The following is an 11,052-nucleotide window of genomic DNA, read 5'->3' as shown; positions in this document are numbered from 1 at the left end:
AGAGAAGAAAAGCATGATATATATCTGTTGCCAGCTGCAGCATAATGTGTGTATGAGAGATGATGTATGTACGAGAGGTGGGCCAAATATTAATGATGTAATATATATTTATATGAAACTATTAAATTAGCCATAGATGTGTTATTTTGTAGAGCTAACAGTTGATTATACTATTAAACTTGCTCACTTCACTTTAGGGTGAGGATAGGCTTAATGCAAGTAAAATAGCAGATGTAAGCTAACTATAAATACATGCGAAGGAAAGAAGGTAGGGAAGAGAAGAGAAGCAGTCTGTAGCAAGCTGCATTGGGAAGAGAAGAGAAGAGAAGCGATTCATAGCAAGCTATATTACAAGTTTCAAGATATTATATGTATATGAAAGATGAATCAAATATTAATGGTGTAGTGGTATATATTTATATGAAACTCTATTGTTTAGGTAGCCTTGGTTACAGATGATGTGTTAAGTTTTAGAGCTAACTTAGCTTGTCAGTGACACACAAGACGATGCAGATAATTATAGTTTCACTAATCGAGTATTAACTATTATAAATTATAAAAAATAATTTATTTATTTATTTAATAAACTTTATTATAGAAAGTTTTCAAGAAAAACATATCAGGTGTGTTTGGTTTGGTACCATGCCAAAATATTGGTATTACCAAAACCTAGGCAAGTTTTGGTAGTGCCAAAATTTTGGTAATTTTTTGTGTGTTATTGGTAGCAAACCAAACACTATCAAAATATTATTCTCAATGCCAAACAATTTGGTAGGACATATTTTGACTTCAAACCAAAATGGCCCATCGTTTACGGTGAAGGAAAAGTTAGCTGCCCTCATATCAGAACGGGGTCTTACTTTTTCTTTGAAGTGTTCTCTACAGCGTGTTTGATTTTTTTAAGCTAAACTCTATTTTTTTGTGTAGAAAAAAATCCATTCATGCTGACTGACCGTTGAATTTCATGCATTTGTTTGTCTTGATTATTCTAGTATATACTTCTTGGGTTACCATTTTTCATGTGCTTAAAAGCAATAAGAACAGTCCTAAATTTAGGTCGAGTTTGATTCAGCAACTTGATTGAGCAACTTCATCATTTAAACGGTATATTTTATAAAAAAACTCATATAAATAAGTTTCTTAAAAAATCAAACAAATTTATTTTTCAAGTTTAAAATAGTATACTTAATTACTTAAGTCAGTTTGTTGGAGTAATTTTTTTCAGCTGTCAAGTCTCATGGTCTGGTTTCTCTATATTGCCCTTCTCTCGCTGGATAACAAGCAGCCATTGACTTTGCATCCTTATGAAGCAATCCTATACCTTGCTTGCATGTATAGCTTTTTATAACAAAACTCATGTACTTAAAGTGCAAATCTAGCTGACTATGACAATTATCAATTCAATTAATTAATCAGGCTGTCAGCTGATTAATTCTCCTAGGTAAAAAAATCCAAACAAACCATCCCAAAAACTATAGGATAAAAACCAATGCTGAAAATAGACAATAAACCTAGCCCTCCTTAACACATGATATATTAGCCGAATTTTGAGGAAACTGAACTCATTCCAATTTGAACTAATTCCCTTAATTAATACTACAAAATTACTGCATCCAAGGAGCCGTAAACCTTAGAAATAAGTAAAAGTCATTATTTTCTGGCAGGATTGTCACACTCACTCAACCTAATGACTAAACTAGATTCTAGGCCATTGATTATTTCCCTCTTTTGACCACCCCTCGTGCAAGATGTCACTTCGATCATTGCATAACTAATTTTTCAGTTACAATTTGGAGTTTTTGACCAATTTGCTTGGTTGACAAGTCTCATGCAAAAAATACTCTTTCCAGTTCTATAATTTTTAATGTTTTGAACAAGGTTGAGGTCAAACAATTAAAATTTTGAGCTATTAATTTAAAATATTTAGTTTGAAGGCGTTAAAACACGATGTAAACACTATTCTTGAAAAATACTCCAATAAACTTAATTTTTTTATATATTATAATAGAAAATCATAGTCAAAGATATATTTTAGAGACTGTGTTGTTGTCTAAAACATCAAGAATCATAGAAGAGTCTCGGCTGAGGGAGTATCCCAATCCCCAGCACTAATTATGAGCAAAATGGACCATGAAACATTGGCCACAGCCTGCAAATCTGAATCCAGAAGAGAACACATTGCACTGTTCTTCACCACTCCTTTTCTCCAGCCATCACAGCAACCACTTGAGCTGCTGCCACACACAAGAAAAAAGGCTAATACAGCCACAGGCTGTTCATGGATGGAAGAAAGATATGATCTTTTCCTTTGCATCTTGAAGAGAAAGCTGGCATCTTGGAAAGCAGCAGCAAAGCCATGTCATCACGAGCCAAAGAAAGCTAATGGTGGTGGCTGGAGCTGGAGGTGTGTGGATCCATTCCATTGGCAGTGTAGCTTTCATCAAACAAACCAAAAGGGAGAACACACACAACACAAAGGCCTTAACTGCATCTTCATCATAGACTGCTGCTGTCAATGGCAACAGATCAGACTCTCAGGAACAGTGATATGCAGTTAAGCACAGTGCCTGCTGATTATGTACAAGGCAATTACATGGGACAAAAGTTGAATTAATTAGTGGTAGAGAAAGGTTTGATCATCATATCTTAAAAAGAAAAAGTTGAGGCTTGGTGTTCAGCTCTCTAACCTCAAGAAAAGGCCAAGGCAAACAACTGCTGTCAGGGGGTATCAGTATCACTTGTTCGGATTCTTTTGGAGTGCTCTTGAGCTTTTGCAGGTGACCACGGACTGGGTTGTGAGGCAGCTTTATATCATCACTAGGAGAATTTTTGCACAGTGCCAGTCTTCTGTTCCAAGACTATTTCCTGTCTAAACATATGTAAACTCAGTTCAGTTTCAGGTTACATGCAAACATATGTAAACTCAAACCTGATTTCAAAAGATTCAATGGAAGTTGTGCAGAGAACTTAAAACTTCAGGTTGGCCTATCTGAGTCCCGATTTCGGTGTAAAATTGAACTTGCCCTCTCTAACAGAACACTGGACTGGATCTGTACAAATGAAAGAAAAACAAGCAGTTATGTAAGACTCCACTGCCTACTAATGTAAGTAAGAACCTCTCCAAAAGCAGCTTTAAAAGTCTATGATGTCAAGTAAACTGACTTCTCCAAAAGCTTCCATGACAGCAAGACATTCTTCTGTAAATGGTACCAAGTTCTTTGGATGATCTTTGCTCACGGTATCAGTCCCTATTTTACTCACTGACTTATTCCTTCTGCAAAAAGATAAGAATACATACTACCCATGCAATATGTAATACAAGATGATTAATAACTTTGTATATTCAAATATTCGATGCGGAGAAGACAATTTGTTAGTGCCAAAATCAATTCTGTCTACAGTATTTTGTTCTTCTGATAAAACAGGTCGCCTTTCCTCAGTCAAAGAACGATGTGATTCTGTTTTGCAATAAACTGTATCTATTTTTTCAATTAAATCGGCAGATTGTTCCTCTTGATCTAGGTGAACATTCTGCACTCCTGTAATCATGGTCAAACTCAAACCCAAAATGTGACAACGGTGCTTCTTTTGCAGTCAACACATCATCTGTGACGAGCTCCATATCACTAGCAGTATTTGGTCCTTCTCATGCGGTACGCTCAACTTCAGTACACAAAGAATCGTTTTAGTCTAACTCCCTATAAGCTATTCTGACACTCAAACTACCACACTGTATCACTGGATTTCCACTAATAAATTCTGCTGATAGCAGGGACGGGGATCTTGCAAAATATCAGGATGGAGTGCAATTGTTGCCTTAAAATGGAGAAAATGTAACAGATGTGTCTCCAAAAAGAGAACTTTCCAGGTCAACTGCTGCTTCATTGTCATACTAGCTTTGACAATTGAGGTCATCATTTGAGGTGAACCCTGGAGAAGAAATGCAATAAGATGCCAATGTACTCCCTATGGTAGGTTTGGCTGGGGAGTAAATGGATTTCAAAGAGCATGAATCCTCAGCAGGCCCAATGCTTGAGGAACAAAAATAGCTTTAAGATAATGGGTGCCCTCAATAGGTTCAATGCCTTCGATAGTGCCCCGTCCTACGCACAGCGCATCAAGGCACTCGTGGGGCATACCATTTCTGGCATCATGATAATCTTTAGAACTCTAACTGCTGTGTAGTAGCTGCATTTCCAGCGAAGAAAACATTAACATCTGGCATTTCTTGATTGTTTCTATTCCCAAATTTTGCTGAATATGGTATAATATTTTCTGACAAGGTTGCTTCAGATAACAAACATTAACATCCTCAAAACCAGGAAATGAATAGGCCAGAATGCTGAGACTGCTCTCCCTAGTGACAGGCTGCAAAGGAAGATTGGAATCAGCAGAGAAATTCATTGGCAGCTGCTTTGTTGGGTGGAGTATGCTTTTTGTATCCACGGGCTACTTGTACCTGGGAGGTTTCACAGAAGAAATATTCCACTAAATCACCTCTCGGGATTGATTTGAGCACCACCACCATGTGATACGGGAGCTTTTCCCTAAAACAATTAGTCAAACAAATGAGGTGCTGAAAGCCAAATTTCTCCAAGAATGAGAAATAAAATCTTGTACCAACTCAGACATACATTTTGTACGATGGTCATCCTTGTTTTGAACAATTTTCACATCAATCATTCTCCACATGCAATTACACATGAATCAGTCACCACTACACTGTTGTTCTAATCATTTTCAGGTAATTAACTTACAAGCTTTGTTAGATGCAAGTACGAACTTAACATGGAACAGAAATATATCGATACCTTGAACTCAAAGTAGCTGTAAAAATATCACCATACTTTCATACCAGAGAGAGAACAAGAGACAACAACAATAAATATGTACTCCTATGGAAGAGCGTAACAGATTACCTGAGTGAAAGATCCCACTGAGGGTGAAGGCATCTGAAGTGCTGATGGTTTAGCAGACATTGGTGCAGGGATAACAACAGAACTGGAGGGGTTGTTTTGTGAATATGGTATAAAAGTTTGCATTTCCCAGAACCAAAGCTTGTTCATGGGTCGCAGTTACAAAAGGAAAAAAGAACAAATAACAAGTGACCAAAATAGATGAGAAAAGGCAACGATAATAAATAAATAAATGGAAGGGATTTTTTTTCCTGGGAAATGAAGAAATGTGAGAGAAAAAAGGCATTGCAGTCTCCTGAAGTCTGAATCTGAATCGAGTGATGGTTGTGTTGCTACTTTGAAAATCAGACTTCCTTTTTGGTTTCAGTTTCTTTGGAGTGAAACATTAGTTGTTGCATGACATGATGGATAATTCGATTCATGACTTGGCAGTGCACATAAATACCATGTAAGATTAGTTGCCATACTTGATTACTTGCTAAACCATGTAGATATAAGACTGCTGACAAAAACAGTTTTTTTCTGATGATAACAAAGAAAAGTCACTTAGTTATCAGACACCGTGACCGGCCTTGACCATCTCATAACGAATCGGGATACTTCATTCATCTCAAGTCATCTAAACTAAAGAGCACAAAATCCCACTCAACTAAATCGCACAGCACCCACTGTAATACAGCAGCAAGCAATATTTTTCTTTATTTGTCAGTAGCCTAAACTTGCACAATATAAAAGGTGCAACTTTTTTTTATCACATTGATGTAATCGTCTGAAATCAATAAAAGCTTCCTTTATCTAAAATAAGTGCATTTTTGTGTAAATACAATGCGATTTTTAGATTGTTTTGTTTTTTAATTCTACTTTAACCTAGATGCATTGTTATGCTGATCAAGATCATTTTTTTTGTTTTTTTATTGGTAAGTATAACACCAACGTATATTTTGTTTAAATTTTAAGTTAGAATAGTCTTTCTTTCATCCCAAAAGAAAGTAGAGTTAGGATTTGTTGGATGTTGATCTAATTGTAAAAAAACGATTATTAGATAAGAAAAATCAGTCCCTTGATAAATATCACTGACTAGAATACTAGATATAGCCAACAAAATCGCACAAAATGTATGTGTATTCCTACCAACCATGCTAGCATTATTATCATTATCAAGACATGCAAGATGCATGTGTGATTACAAAAGTAGTACATCTACATCCATAGTACATATATGCACCAGCTGAAGAAGCCTAGAAAACTAGTAAGATACATCATCTGGTATTCTGGTTTTGGCAGCAGCACTAGCTAGGTAGAAAGCTAGCTAGAGGAAGTCGAAGCGCATGAGGAGCCTGACAGACTTGTACCTGGTGCCCCGGCGATCGTGGAGAGGCACAGCGCGGATGCCCTGCTTCAGCTCCGACACTGGCAGGCATGTCTGCCCCCCAAAGTCATGCTTCTCCGACATGTCGTACTCATGAACCTCGATTCTCAGCACAGCCAGCTCCGGGACTGTCAGAGGGAATGTGAACTCCTCATCCCACATCGGTACCCACTGATCCTCGATTGTTCGAGTCTTCTTCATCACACAATCTGCCCGCACACCAGCGATCCCCACCTATATATATGTATATGCATTCACCATCGACATTATTCATTCATGCATTACTTTGTAACCTAGTATATAAATTCTACTGTTTTTGACAATTTCACTGTCTTACCCTAGTATAGAAATCAGGAGGAGAGAAGGTGTCGAAATGAGTTTTACTGAAATCCATTCGCCATCCATCTCCCATATATACTTTCACCTTCAGAGTTTTCTTCACAGGCATACTTGCGTTAGGGTCAAATACTTCACCATTTGGACCTGTCCTAAGCAAGAAGTCAGGCTTTTTGACATAGCCACAACCTCCATTAGCTCTAAAAAATCCTTGCATTAACCGGAGTGCTTTGTCATGCCCCTGAAACATGAAAGGCCAGTCAGAACAGCGTTCACGACAAATTGCTAGCTGCTACAATTCTACATGCAGTTTACATTCAGGTCTGTTACAAGAACATAACTTTTTTTTAACGAAGTACGAAAACTATACAACTAGATTGATTTATTCTCTACCAGATCAATTTACATTCGAAGGCATTATGCTGACAACTGAAACACCAAGTTCAAATGTGAGACACTCAAAACAAGTTGAAATTTTTGGTCATGTGTCGCCTTGTGTGATGATGTTTGTGGATGTGTGAAGGGCTCATGAGCCCTTGGTTATGGATAGTTTGTTTTCCTTCTTAATGAAATGAAGCACAGCTCTCCTGCGTTTTCTAAAAAAAAACAACTTGAAATTATGAGGACAATAGTGATTCATGGCAGTTGAAAATTGCTTTTTTTTCCCTCTTGAATGCGCAGGAGAGCTGCACATCACTATATTAAGAAGAGAGAAAAGAGTATAAGAAGAATCAAACAAGCCCAATAGCAGTTGAGAATTGTCATCCAACCTGCATGTTAAATGCAACCATCTGAGCACCATGAGTCCAGGCATTCATTGGATCATAGTTGGAAGAATTAATCCTTGTACCCTTCGGATACACCCTGAGTATATTCTTCTGAGTGAACCTGAATTATATTTAACTGCATCAGAACAGCACTTGTCTGGTGGTCAAGGAACTGTATAAACTTTATGCAATATGAATGGAAATTAGTTCACCATGAACTCCCAGTAGTACGTGTATCAACTTCAATCATGAAATGTAAACACATAGATACTTTTAGAAAGAACACTGGACAACAAAACTAAAACAACAATAATAGTCAAACAAATGGACCTCGTTTGGTCCGTAGACTCCATAACATTTATTTTATTAAAATACTTGACACTAAAATTTCTAATGCTCATAGGTACTGTGCTTCTAATATAATAATATGAGCAAGTGCAAATTACCTTATAACATCGGCACCATGAGAAGCTGTTGCTTTAGCTAGCTGTGTTTCGCTCAAAGAAAGGCGCCTGACTTTGTCAGGATCCACCTTAAGCGCATCCTTCAAATGGCCTTTTGGTTTGCCAGCGTGGATGGTGATCAGTTCCCTATACTCACAGGCTGTTTCCTGCTGAAATTTGGGATCATCCTCATCAGAGGAGTCCTCATCTTGATCATCCAGTTCATCCTGTTCACAACAGTAAACTTTTTTAATTTATGACTTTTGGCTTTCAAAAACCATGGTTTTATGCCTTCAAAAGACAGCCATATTGGATACCTTTCCATCAGATTCTTCAGCATTTGAATCTATTCTTCTCAAGCTTCCTTCCTCTGCCAGATTAGCTAAGCCGCCATTGATGTTCTGATTATCCTTAGATTTAAGAAACTTCTTGTATTCTTGTGGTGGTTTAGTTGAGATGATTATTTTCTTCATTAGAGATTCTGGAGAAGGAAACTCATTTATTGGGTCTGAACTAGGAATGTAAAGGAGATTTCCAAATGTTTTGACGAGCATCTGTAATAATTTGGAGTCAGAATTGAGGATTTAAACAGCAAAAATGTAGTAGAAGAGTTCAAAAGGTAAACTTTACCTCAGCTACTTTAGCTTGGAGGTCCGGTGTGAGGTGATCCTCAAGAGTAATGACAAGAGGATATGGTGAAGCACAAAAGGCGTATTCTTTAATGGACTTCAAACATTTGATGATTTGTACAGGTGCAGTCAATGTCCTTCAAATGCCAAGAAGAGCAATACTCAGCAAGAAATATATTGGAAAATAAAATACATGGTTGCAAGCAACATGGGATTTTCAACAAACTTTTCGAAAAATATTTATGTGACAAACTGAATAACTGATAAATACGAAGATAAAATTGAGCAGCCAGCATTGAACTAAAAAGTTAAGATAAAAATAGAGTATTTGCAAAAGTTTTCTGCACTAGTATGTATGGAGAATTTTTTTTCTTGCTGATTTCTTTTAGAAGGAAATTCAATTTCTACATTAAGAAACAGGGTTGCAAAAAATTTCTCTTGATTTCTCAAAATCCTGAAATATGTAGGTATTAATGTATGACGCAATGTTCAAAACTAAGTAAATTCTATCAATTGTTTTAAAAAGAAAACGTATACAAGTTGTCACATACTACCATACAAACTAAGCTGATTTTTTTGTGTGCTATCAAATTGCTTCCCAGATGATTGGCCAAACTTGATCTAGCTCTAGTGGACCTTTAATTGAGGAAGATTTATCCTAATGACTACAATAATGCTTGACTTACTAGCTATCATGTATTCATTATTGTGCTACTGGCTATAGTAAAGCCATCTCATAGTTGACTTCTCTCAGAAGAGTAGTGACTAGTTTCACAAAAATCTATTCAACAAACAGAGTCAAGCTCTGAGGGTCATTTCTTTAAAGAAAGATCATGGATTAAGATAGGTTGGTACCATTCCAAGCATATGGCAACTTGCAAGGTAAGGAGACATAAAGATTTACAAAGTTATGTGTTAAGGAATAAGAACCCCCCACCCTCCATGAAGAATGTCAATGTTGTTCTTAGCGGAATTCGGCCACATATCGAGCTCAATCACCCTGACACCCCTCTGCAATGCTTTGATAATCGGAATGTCGCTGGAATCACTGTTCAGCTGGTTCCCAGTCAAGTAGGAGTTGTGCCCAGTGTATATGTAATAGTGCGAAAACGGCGCCGACATGTCCTGGTGAACCTGGTGTGACAGAAATGAAAATCAACCGAAATTAGTAACCGGACAGAATTGGCATGCTTTCATAAGCTTAATGAAATAGAGTACATATCTATACCAACAAAAATAATAATGTGAACTTTGAGAGCTTACTGTGAAAAGAAAAACGGCTGCCTTTCCAAGTAAAAATGAGTAAAGTTATTTTTTTTTTGACAAAAGACGAGTAAAAAGTTATTTAGTTTTGAAAATCAACCAAAATTTGTAACCGAATAGAATTGGCCTTTCATTTGCATAATGAAACAGAGCACATATAAAAAATAAAAGGAAAAATTGGTTTCCTGAACTTCTGAGCTTACTGTGAAAAGAAAAATGGCAGCCTTTTTTCCAAGTAAAAATGAGCAAAGCTATTTAATTTCTTCGACAAAAAAAATGAGTAAAAAGTGGTTGGTAAGAATTAGTAATAAGAACCTGGGTGGCGATGGGTGGGTTGAGATCGGCGTTGAAGAGGAACCCAAAGAAGTCGTCGAGCGAGGGGGCCGGGCCGGGCCGGGGGCCCACGAGGCGGGCCGCGATGCCTCCTCCTCCGCCGCCGCCGCCACCGCCGCTGAGCAGCGCGAGGATGCGGTCCACCTCCGCCGGCGCCTCCCCCTGCGCCTGCGCGAGGAACCGCCGGAGCCCGCCGTCGCCTCCGCCGGCGGCGAGGAAGGCGGCGCGGACGTCCGGCGGCGGGTCGGCCGCCGGCGAGCGGAACTTGCGGGTGAAGCACATGCAGTACTTGTACGCGTAGCTCCCCATTGACGGCGTCTCCTTCTTCTTGCTTCTTGCTTCTTCTTCCTCCTCCCGATCTGGGGTTGTAGGAAGCTACTGGTCGTGATCAATGGAGCATTCCGCCATGGATGGATTGGATGGGATGGGGAGAAGGGGAGGGGGAGAAGCGCGCGTTGCTGGCGATGTTCTCTCCGCGTGGGGGGTGGGATGCGATGCGATGCGATGCGGAGGAGGAGGAAGACGACGAGGATTCGGCTAGTCTGGAGTTAATTGATTAATTAATTAATTAATTAATTGATTAATTAGGAGCAGGAGAAGTGCAAGCACGACGAGAGTGAAGGGAAAGGAACCGCCGTTTCAAAAAAGATGGAATTTTTGCGGCCAACCCCTTCTACTAGTGACGAATCACGGTCATGTTTGCCACAACTTTCAGGCTGAGTTCGTTTCTTTGATACTCCATTCGTACCATAAAAAACCAGCCTAGTACTAGATGTAACACATCCTGGTATTACGAATCTGGATATACCTCTGTCCAGATTCATTGTACTCGAATATGTCACATTCAGTCATATATTCGTTTTTCTGGATGGGGGAGTATCTAATTCACTCCTCGACTAATGCTTAATTAATCATGTGATCACTCTGTTTTCCATGAACACAGCCTCGGGTTAGGTCTTAGATCCACGGATTTAAATTTTTAAGTTTTATTTAAAA

General features: G+C 38.4%; 1 protein-coding gene and 1 pseudogene across 1 annotated transcript; both read right to left on the bottom strand.

Annotated features, from left to right (window-relative positions):
- Positions 1-1,884: 1,884 nt before the first annotated feature.
- On the bottom strand, positions 1,885-5,066 carry LOC127756390 (uncharacterized; annotated as a pseudogene).
- A 966-nt stretch (positions 5,067-6,032) lies between these two features.
- LOC127757498 (phosphoinositide phospholipase C 6-like) lies at positions 6,033-10,585 on the bottom strand. The gene is made up of 8 exons (XM_052283013.1): positions 10,039-10,585; positions 9,398-9,594; positions 8,462-8,597; positions 8,149-8,385; positions 7,835-8,058; positions 7,392-7,509; positions 6,623-6,862; positions 6,033-6,519 (listed from the first exon to the last, which is right to left on the bottom strand). Exons 1-8 carry the CDS (start codon positions 10,363-10,365, stop codon positions 6,226-6,228), a joined length of 1,773 nt encoding a protein of 590 aa, XP_052138973.1. The 5' UTR covers positions 10,366-10,585; the 3' UTR covers positions 6,033-6,225.
- Between the last annotated feature and the right edge of the window lie 467 nt (positions 10,586-11,052).

The sequence above is a fragment of the Oryza glaberrima genome, chromosome 12, assembly GCF_000147395.1.
Source record: "Oryza glaberrima chromosome 12, OglaRS2, whole genome shotgun sequence".
Lineage (NCBI taxonomy): Eukaryota > Viridiplantae > Streptophyta > Magnoliopsida > Poales > Poaceae > Oryza > Oryza glaberrima.
The sequence above is the reverse complement of the archived record's forward strand: the minus strand, read 5'-3'. Positions and strand labels throughout refer to the sequence as shown.